This window comes from Rana temporaria, chromosome 4 (assembly GCF_905171775.1).
Source record: "Rana temporaria chromosome 4, aRanTem1.1, whole genome shotgun sequence".
Taxonomy (NCBI): Eukaryota; Metazoa; Chordata; class Amphibia; order Anura; family Ranidae; genus Rana; species Rana temporaria.
Genome location: NC_053492.1, coordinates 467,766,623 through 467,780,884, shown reverse-complemented (window position 1 = coordinate 467,780,884; position 14,262 = coordinate 467,766,623). Strand labels below are relative to the sequence as shown.

General features: G+C 48.4%; 1 protein-coding gene across 1 annotated transcript in view; it reads right to left on the bottom strand.

The window, feature by feature from the left end:
* The window catches only part of ABCC10 (ATP binding cassette subfamily C member 10), a 58,030-nt gene that overhangs the window by 12,213 nt on the left and 31,555 nt on the right, over positions 1 to 14,262 (bottom strand). Inside the window, exons 12-18 of the mRNA XM_040351741.1 lie at positions 12,509 to 12,691; positions 11,481 to 11,619; positions 9,626 to 9,815; positions 7,013 to 7,356; positions 4,449 to 4,618; positions 3,555 to 3,715; positions 301 to 554 (exon numbers count right to left, since the gene is read on the bottom strand). Of these exons, the coding sequence (XP_040207675.1) occupies positions 301 to 554; positions 3,555 to 3,715; positions 4,449 to 4,618; positions 7,013 to 7,356; positions 9,626 to 9,815; positions 11,481 to 11,619; positions 12,509 to 12,691 (1,441 nt within the window). The remainder of the gene's footprint in view (positions 1 to 300; positions 555 to 3,554; positions 3,716 to 4,448; positions 4,619 to 7,012; positions 7,357 to 9,625; positions 9,816 to 11,480; positions 11,620 to 12,508; positions 12,692 to 14,262) is intronic.

The window sequence follows — 14,262 nt, the reverse complement described above, 5'->3', positions numbered from 1 at the left end:
CCCGACTATACCCGAGTGTACTGCGCTCGGTATATGTCGGCGCGGGTAACGGGTATTGGCGTATATCGCGCACCCACGATTTTGCCCTGATTTTCAGGGCAAAAAAGTGCGCCGTATACGCCGATAAATACAGTATATCCCAAAACCAACCTTTTAGCTGGAGAATTAGGGGGTCGTCTAATACGCCGGCAAATACGGTAAGTAAAGCAACAATGCACGAGCTTAAAGGAACCCTTTTAGAAAATTAAAAAAAAAAACCTTTACAACCCTTTTAACCCCGGTGTATTCATTGGCACTCACCTCAGGTCTTCCAAATTCAGCTCTCGTGTGGCAGTGCCATCAATAAGAATTTGTCCAGAATTCAGCTCCATCATCCGGAAGAGCACCAGGAACAAAGAGGACTTTCCGGAGCCTGTCCGACCCACAATTCCAATCTTCTCCCCGGGAGATATGATGAAGTTCACACCAGCCAAAGCATTGGGAAGGCCAGGGCGGTAACATAAAACGGCATCTCTGAACTCAATACACCCATGTTTGGGCCAGTCCGGCTCTACCTGGAAGAAAGACACAGGCAATATGAATAAAGCGTCTCACAAATGTACCCTTTGAGAGTCCTGTGCCTCTGAATAATAAGGAAAGGAGGGGGGGGGGGCACTCACAATGCCACATCCGTATAACAGAGAGGAACATAAAGGATTACTCAAAAATGGGTAACCAATGGTCGGACTTTAACCACTTCCCACCTGCCCGACGAGTTTTTACGGCCACAATGTGGCTCTAAAATGCCGGGAGGCCGTCTATATACGGCCTCCAGCCACTGGGGGGCGCGTGAGCATCGCCGGCGTCGCGCGCCCGCCACGTCACTCAGGTGCCGATGCGCGTGCCTGGCGGCTGCGATGTCCGCCAGGCACCCGCGATCGGCAGTCACAGAGACAGGGACATGGATCTCTGTGTGTAAACACAGAGATCCACGTCCTGTCAGGGAGAGGAGACCGATGGTGTGTCCCTTGTATATAGGGACAACCATCAGTCACCTCCCCCAGTCAGTCCCCTCCCCCAACAGTAAGAATCCCCTTGCAGGGCACACATTAACCCCTTCCTCGCCCCTTAGTGTTACCCCTTCCCTGACAGTCACATTTATACAGTAATCAGTGCATATTTATAGCACTGTTCGCTGTATAAATGTGAATGGTCCCAAAAATGTGTCAAAAGTGTCCGATGTGTCCACCGTAATATCGCAGTCCTGACAAAAATCACAGCTGCCATTACTAGTAAAAAAAAAAAAAAAAAAATTCATAATTCTAACCCCTATCTTGTAGGCGCTATAAAGTTTGCGCAAACCAATCACTATACGCTTATTGCGATTTTTATTTTTACCAAAAATATGTAGAAGAATACGTATTGGCCTAAACTGAGAAAAAAAAAAATTATTGGATATTTATTATAGCAAAAACTAAAAAATGTTTTTTTTTTCAAAATTGTCTCTCTATTCTTGTTTATATCGCAAAAAAAACAAAATCGCAGAGATGATCAAATACCACCAAAAGAAAGCTCTATTTGTGGGAAAAAAAGGACGTCAATTTTGTTTGGGAGCCACGCCGCACGACCGCGCAATTGTCATTCAAAGCGTGACAGTGCTGAAAGCTGAAATTTCGCCTGGGCAGGAAGGGGGTATATGTGCCCAATAAGCCAGTGGTCCAATGCAAGACGACAGTAGAAATAGCAAAAAAATTGTATATTTATTACCAAAATTACAAACAAATAGACACAATGTTCAAAAATAAAAAAAACATACAAGATATTGAAATGTATGAATTGTATCCCTTGTGCGTCTACGCGTTTCACCGTGAGGCTTCTTCAGGACGAACAATAAGAGGGGACAGTGACAGAGAACAAATCTTTCCAAGCTGTCTCCCGGGGGCTATATCACACACATCCGCCTTTTATATCCTGCTGGCTGTATTTATCCAGTAGGGGATTTCTACTTTTCCACATCAGCCTGGTTTACTGGAATAGATACCGAATGTTATACTCTGACAATATGGGGACTCTATAAGTCTTATCTACTATTTCTGTGGATGTTTGCCCTCGTCAAGTAAGATTTTTGTCCCTGATCAAAACCGCGGACCCCATATTCGTGTGTTTTTATTATATGGCATTTCCGGTATTGGATATTCCCCATAGAGGGAGTTTTTTGCCTTAGAATTTTCTCCATTCGATTTGTTTATAGAGCTTTTTTGGATATACTCACATATATCACTCCCACTTTTTATTCCTATGGAACATCTTCTGTATATGTAGAGTCTCCCAAGATGGTGAGATTTGTTCTCTGTCATTGTCCCCTCTTGTTGTTCATCCTAAAGAAGCCTCATGGCGAAATTTGTAGACAGACAAGGGATACAATTCATACATTTCAATATCTTGTATGTTTTTTTTTTTTTTGAACATTGTGGGCCGGATTCAGAAAAGAGATACGCCGGCGTATCTCCTGATACGCCGTTGTATCTCTGAGTCCGGCCGTCGTATCTATGCGCCTGATTCATAGAATCAGGTTACGTATAGATATCCCTAAGATCCGACAGGTGTAAGTGACTTACACCGTCGGATCTTAGGCTGCAATTCCAGGCCGGCCGCTAGGTGGCGCTTCTGTATTATTACCCGAGGAATATGCAAATGAGGAGTTACGCCGATTCAGAAATGAACGACCGCCCGGCGCTTTTTTTTTACGTCGTTTGCGTTCGGCTTTTTCCGGCGTATAGTTACCCCTGCTATATGAGGGGTATGTGCGGCGTATCCTATGTTAAGTATGGCCGTCGTTCCCGCGCCGAGTTTGGAATTTTTTTTTACGTCGTTTGCGTAAGTCGTTCGCGAATACGGCTGGACGTAATTTACGTTCACGACGAAAGCATGACGAGTTGCCGACGTCATTTGGACCATGCGCACTGGGATTCAGTCGCGGCAGGCGCGTGCGCAGTTCGTTTCGGCGCGGAGACGCGCATCATTTAAATGATACACGCCCCCTACCCGCCGAATTTGAATTCCGCCGGGTGGATTTACGCTACGCCGCCGCAACTTTACAGGCAAGTGCTTTGTGAATACAGCACTTGCCTGAAAAACTTGCGGCGGCGTAACGTAAATGAGTTACGTTACGCCAGCAGAAAGATCCGCTGATCTTTCTGAATCTGGCCCAGTGTCTATTCGTTTGTATTTTTTTTAATAGATATACTATTTTTTGCTATTTCTACTGTTGTCTTGCCTTTAAAGTCCGACCATTGGTTACCCTTTTTTGAGTAATCCTTTGTAGTCATGTGCCTCTATCATTGGCAGTCTGAGGATGGCATGGGCAGTCTGAAGGTTGGTTCTCTGGTTAGAGGTGGGACAGACCACAAGCTGTGACCCACTCTCATTTCTCATCAGTTTGAGAATTGGCAATACAGTATATTCCAATGCAGAATCAAAGGGGACCTGTTAATTACACACAAATTACAGAAGCAGACAATCAGAAGCTGAAATCCTGTGACAACTATGTGGGTATCAGGCCGGAGGTCACTTACCGTCACTATCCCCTCTCTCGGTTCACATGGCAGCATGGTGGAGTACTCTTCAGCTCTCTCCACACTCACCATCATGGCTTCTGTCTGAGTAAAGCTGGAGATGAGACCGGACAACAATCCCGTGATGGAGAGTGCATAGGACAGAGACAAGCCAACTAGACCTACAGAGAAGAGGAGATCAATGAGAACAAGAGACAGGAGGAGAATAGAGGCAGCCTCCTAGAGAAGGAAAGAGACAGCCTGCGAGAGAAGAAAAGAGACAGCCCGCGAGGGGAGGGGAGAGACAGCCCGCGAGGGGAGGGGAGAGACAGCCCGCGAGGGGAGGGGAGAGACAGCCCGCGAGGGGAGGGGAGAGACAGCCCGCGAGGGGAGGGGAGAGACAGCCCGCGAGGGGAGGGGAGAGACAGCCCGCGAGGGGAGGGGAGAGACAGCCCGCGAGGGGAGGGGAGAGACAGCCCGCGAGGGGAGGGGAGAGACAGCCCGCGAGGGGAGGGGAGAGACAGCCCGCGAGAGGAGGGGAGACACAGCTCGCGAGAGGAGGGGAGACACAGCCCGCGAGAGAAGGGGAGAGACAGCCCGCGAGAGAAGGGGAGAGACAGCCCGCGAGAGAAGGGGAGAGACAGCCCGCGAGAGAAGGGGAGACACAGCCCGCGAGAGAAGGGGAGACACAGCCCGCGAGAGAAGGGGAGACACAGCCCGCGAGAGAAGGGGAGACACAGCCCGCGAGAGGAGGGGAGACACAGCCCGCGAGAGAAGGGGAGACACAGCCCGCGAGAGAAGGGGAGACACAGCCCGCGAGAGAAGGGGAGACACAGCCCGCGAGAGAAGGGGAGAGACAGTCTATCATCCCACTCCATTATTCTATCCTGGCTCCATCGCTAACAATATTCTCACCTGGATCACCGGCTCTCCTCTGGTGTTGGATTATAGCGATAACAGCGATGGCGGTAACAACTACTACTCCAATCATCTGCAGGCGGATGTCCAGCCACTGTACAGCGGTATTACTGGTGAACACGCAACGCTGGTTCACGTCTAGACGAGACTCACATTCAAGTTTAAACCTGCAGCCAAACAAAAAAAGCATTGACCGCTAACATTTATTTTTATTAGAGGTACTTACATAACGACATCAATTTACAGAGCGTTTAGATCTATATCTATTGTCCATCAGGCCCTGTGCTAAAGGAGCTTACACTCTAAGGTCCCAAACTCACATTCATACACATACTAGGGCCAATTTAGACAGGTGGTAATTAACTACTTCAGCCCCGGAAGGATTTACCCCCTTAACGACCAGTCTATTTTTTGCGATACTGAACTGCGGCGCTTTAACTGACAATTGCGCGGTCGTGTGACGTTGTACCCAAACAAACGTCCTTTCTTCCCCCACAAATAGAGCTTTCTTTTGGTGGTATTTGAACTTCTCTGCGATTTTTATTTGTTGCTCTACAATCAAAAAAATAAATAAAAAAAGCGACAATTTGGGAAAAAAACGATTTTTTAGTGTTTGCTATAATAAATATCCCATTTATTTTTATTTTTTTCAAAACACATTTCTTCATCAGTTTAGGCCGTTATATATTCTTCTACATATTTTTGATTAAGAAAAAAAAATAAAAAAATAAAAATAAAAAAAAATAAAAATCGCAATAAGCGTATATTGCGGGGGGAGAAAGAAAATCAGAATTAAACAAGCACATTTTTTTTCTCTAGTTAAAGGGGTTGTAAAGGTACAATTGTATTTTCCTAAATAGCTTCTTTTACCTTAGTGCAGTCCTCCTTCACTTACCTCATCCTTCCATTTTGCTTTTAAATGTCCTTATTTCTTCTGAGAAATCCTCACTTCCTGTTCTTCTGTCTGTAACTCCACACAGTAATGCAAGGCTTTCTCCCTGGTGTGGAGTGTCGTGCTCGCCCCCCTCCCTTGGACTACAGGAGAGTCAGGATGCCCACTAACACACAGCTCCTTTCTCTATCTGCAACGTAGAGAGCGTCCTGACTCTCCTGTAGTCCAAGGGAGGGGGCGAGCACTCCACTCCACACCAGGGAGAAAGCCTCGCATTACTGTGTGGAGTTACAGACAGAAGAACAGGAAGTGAGGATTTCTCAGAAGAAATAAGGACATTTAAAAGCAAAATGGAAGGATGAGGTAAGTGAAGGAGGACTGCACTAAGGTAAAGGAAGATATTTAGGGGAAACAAATTGTACCTTTACAACCCCTTTAAAGTAGAATAGGCAAAACTTTTTTATTTATTTTTTTCATTTTTGTATAGGGAGAATTATAACCCCTTTGAGATTTATTTTTGCCATCTGTGGTCCATTGGGGAGATTTACCTTCACTTCTTGTTCCATAGCCAAAACAGGAAGTTAGAGGAAATCCCTGGAAAATAGGGGAATCTCTCGGGGAACCCCCCAGGCCACCAGAACTAGTGTCACTATTGAAAGATTTCCCCTCTATTAATTTTTTGGGGACAACCCAAAATTTGGGATTTTATTTTTTTACTTTCAATGATAATGATAAACAGGACAAATAGAGAGGGGGATCTCCCTAATGGGGACACAGACAGAAATAAAAACCTGCCGGGGTTCTAATTCCTATCCATGCTATCCAAAACGAAAAAAAAAAAAAACATTTATAGGTAGATTCAGTAAGAGTTAGGCCGACTTATCAGTAGATAAGCCGGCCTAACTCAGAATCTAAGCCGACTTATGTTTAAGCGTATGCTCAAACAGAGATACGCTTAAACATATCTAAGATAAGATGGCTTGCACCGTCCTATCTTAGGTTGCAATTTTTCGGATGGCCGCTAGGTGGCGCTTCCATTGCAGTCGGCGTAGAATATGTAAATGAGTTGATACGCCGATTCACGAACGTACGCCCGGCCGTCGCAGTAGTTTTACGCCGTTTCCGTAAGGCATTAGCAGGCCTAAAGTTATTCCATCTATTAGGTGGAATAACAATGTTAAAGTATAGCCGCCGTTCCCGCCGCGAGATTCAAATTTTTTACGTCTTTTGCGTAAGTTGTCCGCGAATCGGGATTTACGTCGTTTACGTCCACGTCGAAATCAATAGGCCCGTGCGGCGTACTTAGCCGCAATGCGCACTGGGAAATGTAGGCGCCCAGCGCATGCGCATTAAAAAAAAAAAGTAAAAAAACCTGAGATCAAGCCTCATTACCATAAAACACGCCCCCCTCCAAGGCATTTGAATTTGGCGCCCTTACGCCCGCCCGCTTTAGGCTACGCCGCCGTATATTAGCAGGCAAGTACATTGAGAATCATGTACTTGCCTAGCTAACTTACGGCGGCGTAGCCTAAACACGCTAAGCTACGCCGCCGTAACTATAGGCTTCTCTACCTGAATCTACCTATTTGTCTTTAGTTATACTTTAAGGCCTCTAAGGATAAGCTCCAATGGGTTTACTGCAGTCCTATTCAGAGGCGGGTCAGCTCACCTGTCAGCATGTCGCGTGGCGCGGATGGTACTCAGGCCGGACAAGGTCTCAGAGAAGTGGCTGTAGATCGGGGACAGGGTGATGCTCTGCAGCCGCTTGAGTTCGCGGGAAGTGTGGCGGTAATATCTTTGGATGGAATAGTACAAGAGACCCAGAGGAATGAGGACGAGCAGGATCAAGGGCAGCCCATAACTGATCATCACCAGCATGCCCAGCAGACCAAAGGTGTTGGCCAAGAATATATTGAGCATGAAGGGCAGGAAATCATCCACGCAGTACATATCGGAGGAGAATCGATTGATGATGCGTCCAACTGGTGTGCTGTCAAAGAAAGTTACCGTGGCCTAACGAGGAGAGACAGATAGGAAAAATAAGAGAAATCATTAGGAGGATGAAGAGGGGCCAAGGACAGTAACCTGAGGAGTAAGAGTCAGGAGGATAAAGAGGGGATAGGAGACACTGACCTGAAGAGACAGAGTTAAAGGGATGGAGAGGGGATGGTAGACATTGGCCTATGGAGAGTTAGGAAGATGGAGAGAAGACAGAGGACACTGAGGTGAGGTGAGTTAGGAGGATGGAAATGAGACAGAGGAAACTGAGGTGAGTTAGGAGGATGGAGAGGGGACAGAGGAAACTGAGGTGAGTTAGGAGGATGGAGAGGACACTGAGGTGAGGTGAGTTAGGAGGATAGAGAGGAGACAGAGGAAACTGAGGTGAGTTTGGCGGATGGAGAGGAGACAGAGGAAACTGAGGTGAGTTAGGAGGATGGAGAGGACACTGAGGTGAGGTGAGTTAGGAGGATAGAGAGGAGACAGAGGAAACTGAGGTGAGTTTGGCGGATGGAGAGGAGACAGAGGAAACTGAGGTGAGTTAGGAGGATGGAGAGGAAACTGAGGTGAGTTAGGATGGAGAGGACACTGAGGTGAGGTGAGTTAGGAGGATGGAGAGGAGACAGAGGAAACTGAGGTGAGTTGGAGGATGGAGAGGAAACAGAAGTGAGTTAGGATAGAGAGGACACCGAGGCGAGTTAGGAGGATGGAGGGGAGACAGAGGACCCAGAGGTTAGGCGAGTTAGGAGGATGGAGAGGAGACAGAGGAAACTGATGTGAGTTAGGAGGATGGAGACGACACTGAGGTAAGGTGAGTTAGGAAGACGGAGAGGAGACAGAGGAAACGGAGGTGAGTTAGGAGGATAGAGAGGACACCGAGGTAAGGCGAGTTAGGAGGATGGAGGGGAGACAGAGGACCCAGAGGTGAGGCGAGTTAGGAGGATGCAGGGGAGACAGGGGAAACTGATGTGAGTTAGGAGGATGGAGAGGACACAGAGGACACTGAGGTAAGATGAGTTAGGAAGATGGAGAGGAGACAGAGGAAACTGATGTGAGTTAGGAAGATGGAGAGGAGACTAAAGTTAGGCGAGTTTGGAGGATGGAGGGGAGAGAGAGGACCCAGAGGTGAGGCGAGTTAGGAGGATGGAGAGGAGACAGAGGAAACTGATGTGAGTTAGGAGGATGGAGAGGAGACAGAGGAAACTGAGGTGAGTTAGGAGGATGGAGAGGAGACAGAGGACACTGAGGTAAGGTGAGTTAGGAATATGGAGAGGAGACAGAGGAAACTGAGGTGAGTTAGGAGGATGGAGAGGACACAGAGGTGAAGCGAGTTAGGAGGATGGAGAGGAGACAGAGGAAACTGAAGTGAGTTTGGAGGATGGAGAGGAGACAGAGGAAACTGAGGTGAGTTAGGAGGATGGAGAGGAGACAGAGGAAACTGAGGTGAGTTAGGAGGATGGAGAGGAGACAGAGGAAACTGAGGTGAGTTAGGAGGATGGAGAGGAGACAGAGGAAACTGAGGTGAGTTAGGAGGATGGAGAGGAGACAGAGGAAACTGAGGTGAGTTAGGAGGATGGAGAGGACACTGAAGTGAGGTGAATTTGGAGGATGGAGGGGAGACAGAGGAAACTGAGGTGAGTTAGGAGGATGGAGAGGAGACAGAGGAAACTGAGGTGAGTTAGGAGGATGGAGAGGAGACAGAGGAAACTGATGTGAGTTAGGAGGATGGAGAGGAGACAGAGGAAACTGAGGTGAGTTAGGAGGATGGAGAGGACACTGAAGTGAAGTGAGTTAGGAGGATGGAGAGGACACTGAAGTGAGGTGAGTTTGGAGGATGGAGGGGAGACAGAGGACCCAGAGGTGAAGCGAGTTAGGAGGATGGAGAGGAGACAGAGGAAACTGAGGTGAGTTAGGAGGATGGAGAGGACACTGAAGTGAAGTGAGTTAGGAGGATGGAGAGGAGACAGAGGACACTGAGGTGAGTTAGGAGGATGGAGAGGACACTGAAGTGAGGTGAGGATGGAGGGGAGACAGAGGACACTGAGGTATGAAGGGAGACAGAGGACACTGAGGTATGAAGAGCAGATGGAAGACACATAACTGAGAATAGAGGTTGGAGAGGGAATGGGAACACTGCCCTGAGGAAAGACAGTTAGAACTCAGATGGAGGGAGGACTGAGGTGAATGGAGGACAATGGTCTGAGGATAGTGAGTTAGGAAGATAGAGAGGGAACGGAGGACATAGACCGATCACACAACAACACAAACCAGACGTTCTACCCACCCGCAGCACTCTCTGCAATAAGCGCCTGTGGATTGCGGTGGCCGCCTGCACAGTTCCCAGGGCGAAGAGCAATGCACGCAAGGCAGTGAAGACGGAATTGGCTGCTGCAATCCCACCATATACTGAGAGATAGAAGGTTAAATTCCCAGAACTGTTCTGACCTGCAGACTCGGCCCATCTCACTGGAGACCTGGAAGAGGACAAACAATGTAAAATGCGATTGGGCTGGGAGCAGAAGGGTGCGCACACCATTACATACCAAGCTGGGGGAGAGGAGGAAGAAGAAGGAAGCAGAGTAGTGCACCCAGCATTATACAAAGGAGATAAAAGAGAGGACTGGAGGGGTGTTTCCAGGGCCATCTTCATAGCATCATGGGCCCCTGGGCAAAGTAATGCTCTGGGGCCCCTACAATGGAGACAGTGCAAGTAAACGTAAATCAAGTAGGGGACATCTAGGGTGTAGAGGGGTCAGAGTTCTGGGGGGATATCTGGGATGTAGAAGGGCAGCCCGGGCTGCTCCAATTTAGGGGCAGCCCAGGCTCATGTATCAGCTGCTTTGGGGAAAGGGCAGGCCCCCCCCCCCCATGCAGCTGGGGCCACTGGGCAGTGCCCAGGTGTGCCCTCTCATTAAGACAGCCCTGGGTGTTTCCAGCAATATACAACAGGGTGGGGAAATGGAGGAAATGGGTAGCAGAGGGGAGCACCCAGCATTATACACCAGGGTGGAGAAATGGGGAGCAGAGGGGAGCACCCAGCATTATACACCAGGGTGGAGAAATGGGGAGCAGAGGGGAGCACCCAGCATTATACACCAGGGTGGAGAAGGAGAGGAGCATTACACAGCGGGGTGGGGGAGGAGAGGTAGTAGGGAGTGGTGCATGCATCATTATACACCAGGGTGGGGTAAAGGTGAGGAGTGTAAGCAGCATTATATGGGGGGTTAGGCAGGAATAAGGCACTCAGCATTACACACTCCATTATCTGTAAAATACATTTAGGTAGATTCAGGTACATGGGTGCAAACTTGATGCGGCGTAGCTTAGCCTGTTTAGGCTACGCCGCCGTAAGTTAGCTAGGCAAGTACATGATTCTCAATGTACTTGCCTGCTAATATACGGCGGCGTAGCCTAAAGCGGGCGTAAGGGCGCCACATTCAAATGTCTTGGAGGGGGGCGTGTTTTATGGTAATGAGGCTTGACCTCACGTTTTTTACGTTTTTTTTTTTATGCGCATGCGCCGGGCGCCTACATTTCCCAGGGTGCATTGCGGCTAAGTACGCCGCGCGGGCCTATTGATTTCGACGTGGACGTAAACAACGTAAATCCCGATTCGCGGACGACTTACGCAAACGACGTAATAAATTTGAATCTCGCGGCGGGAACGGCGGCCATACTTTAACGTTGTTATTCCACCTAATAGATGGAATAACTTTAGGCCTGCTAATGCCTTACGGAAACGGCGTAAAACTACTGCGGCGGCCGGGCGTACGTTCGTGAATCGGCGTATCAACTCATTTACATATTCTACGCCGACCGCAATGGAAGCGCCACCTAGCGGCCATCCGAAAAATTGCAATCTAAGATAGGACGGCGCAAGCCGTCTTATCTTAGATATGTTTAAGCGTATCTCTGTTTGAGAATACACTTAAACATAGGTCGGCGTAGATTCTGAGTTAGGTCGACCTATCTACTGATAAGCCGGCCTAACTCTTACTGAATCTACCTAATTAATTACAGGAAAGAAATCCTATCTGATAGCTGTACTGTTCCATGTGTGGTGACACTGGTATGTCACTTTTATTTGTCTTCCTGTGACCGGTGTCCCCAGCTGGGGAGCCCCCGATTGTTATACTCACACGAGAGTTCTGGAGGAGAAGAGAAGCAGTGCAGGTGACAGTACGGGAGGGACCAGCACCGACAAAGACACATTTCTTGACTTGTCTGACAAGCTTGAAATCCAGTGTGACAGCCACCAATCAGACACGTTCCTGGTAGCTGGAATACAATGTTCATATGACGTATCAGTCACAAGTAACGTAAAAGTCCCGTCATGCACTACTGCCTGCTGGTAGTTCAGTAACAGGAGGTCTCAGGTTGGCTCAGCCTGGTTCATCTGTGAAGAGATAAATAGCTGGATTCACGTAGATGGGCTTAACGTTAGGCAGGCGTAGCGTATCTCATATACGCTACGCCGCCGTAAGTTAGAAAGGCGAGTGCTGTATTCACAAAGCACTTGCGTCCTAAGTTACGGCGGCGTAGCGTAAATGTGCCGGCCTAAGCGCGCCTAATTCAAATTGTGAAGAGGTGGGTGTGTTTTATGCTAATGAATCGTGACCCGACATGATTGACGTTTTGAACGAACGGCGCATGCGCCGTCCGTGGACATATCCTAGTGCGCATGCTCCAAATTACGACGCAAAGACTTATTGGTTTCGACGTGAACGTAAATTACGCCCAGCCCCATTCACAGACGACTTACACAAACGACGTAAAAATTTGACGCGGGACCGATGTCCATACTTAACATTGGCTGCGCCATCTTTTTGGTGGACCAACTTTAGGCCTGAAAACGCCTTACGTAAACGGCGTATCTTTACTGCGACGGGCAAGTGTACAGTCGTGAATAGGCGTATCTCGCTGATTTACGCATTCTAGGCGTAAATCAGCGTACACGCCCCTAGCGGCCGGCCTAAATAGACAGCCAAGATACGACGGCGCCCGCCGTCGTATCTTAGCTAGATTTAAGTGTATCTCAATTTGAGAATACACTTAAATTTACGACGGCGCAGATTCAGAGTTACGACGGCGTATCTACCGATACGCCGGCGTAAACCTCTCTGAATCTGGCTAAAATACTATATAAGCCCACTAGTAATACACCTACCCTGCATGAAGAATAAGGCCAGCAGCACCGATCCGGCCAAGCAGCTCCCCACTGCCCTCCAATATGCCGCATACACCTGTAGGGAGACCGCCCCCTCCTTCTTCTCCTCCTCCCCCATCGTAGAGCCAGGTAACAGGACCTCCTTCCCAGCATCCTCTTCATCAACACCATCGCCACCATTCTCTGCAACCACAGGAGAGTACCGGGTCAGGTGATCGGATATAGGATATTACTCCAGCTCACACGGGAAAGTACTGGGTCAGGTGATCGGATATAGGATATTACTCCAGCTCACACAGGAGGGTATAGGGTCAGGTGATCGGATTTGGGACATGACTCCAGCAACCACAGGAGAGTACCAGGTCAGGTGATCGGATATAGGATATTACTCCAGCTCACATGGGAAAGTACTGGGTCAGGTGATCGGATATAGGATATTACTCTAGCTCACATGGGAAAGTACCAGGTCAGGTGATCGGATATAGGATATTACACTAGCTCACATGGGAAAGTACTGGGTCAGGTGATCGGATATAGGATATTACTCTAGCTCACGTGGGAAAGTACTGGGTCAGGTGATCGGATATAGGATATTACTCCAGCTCACACGGGAAAGTACTGGGTCAGGTGATCGCATATAGGATATTACTCCAGCTCACACGGGAAAGTACTGGGTCAGGTGATCGGATATAGGATATTACTCCAGCTCACACGGGAAAGTACTGGGTCAGGTGATCGGATATAGGATATTACTCCAGCTCACACGGGAAAGTACTGGGTCAGGTGATCGGATATAGGATATTACTCCAGCTCACATGGGAATGTACTGGGTCAGGTGATCGGATATAGGATATTACTCCAGCTCACACAGGAGGGTATAGGGTCAGGTGATCGGATTTGGCACATGACTCCAGAAACCACAGGAGAGTACCAGGTCACGTGATCGGATATAGGATATTACTCTAGCTCACACAGGAAAGTACTGGGTCAGGTGATCGGATATTACTCCAGCTCACACAGGAGGGTATCGGGTCAGGTGGTCAGATTTGGGACATGTCTCAGCTCAAACAGGAGGGTTTTGGGTCAGATGTATGGCATGTCTCCAGCAACCACAGGCGAGTACTGGGCCAGGTGATCGGATATAGGATATTACTCCAGCTCACAAAGGAGTGTACTGGGTTAGGTGATTGGATATTGGACATGTCTCCAGCTCACACAGAAGGATACCAGGTCAGGTGGTCAGATATATGACATGTCCCCAGCTCACACAGGAAAGTAATGGGTCAGGTGATCGGATATTACTCCAGCTCACACAGGAGGGTATCGGGTCAGGTGGTCAGATTTGGGACATGTCTCAGATGTCAGGTGTATGGCATGTCTCCAGCAACCACAGGAGAGTACTGGGCCAGGTGATCGGATATAGGATATTACTCCAGCTCACACAGGAAAGTAATGGGTCAGGTGATCGGATTTTGGACACGTCTCCAGCTCACACAGGTGGGTATAGGGTCAGGTGGTCAGATATATGACATGTCTCCAGCGCACACAGGAAAGTAATGGGTCAGGTGATCGGATATTACTCCAGCTCACACAGGAGGGTATCGGGTCAGGTGGTCAGATTTGGGACATGTCTCAGATGTCAGATGTATGGCATGTCTCCAGCAACCACAGGAGAGTACTGGGCCAGGTGATCGGATATAGGATATTACTCCAGCTCACACGGGAAAGTAATGGGTCAGGTGATCGGATTTTGG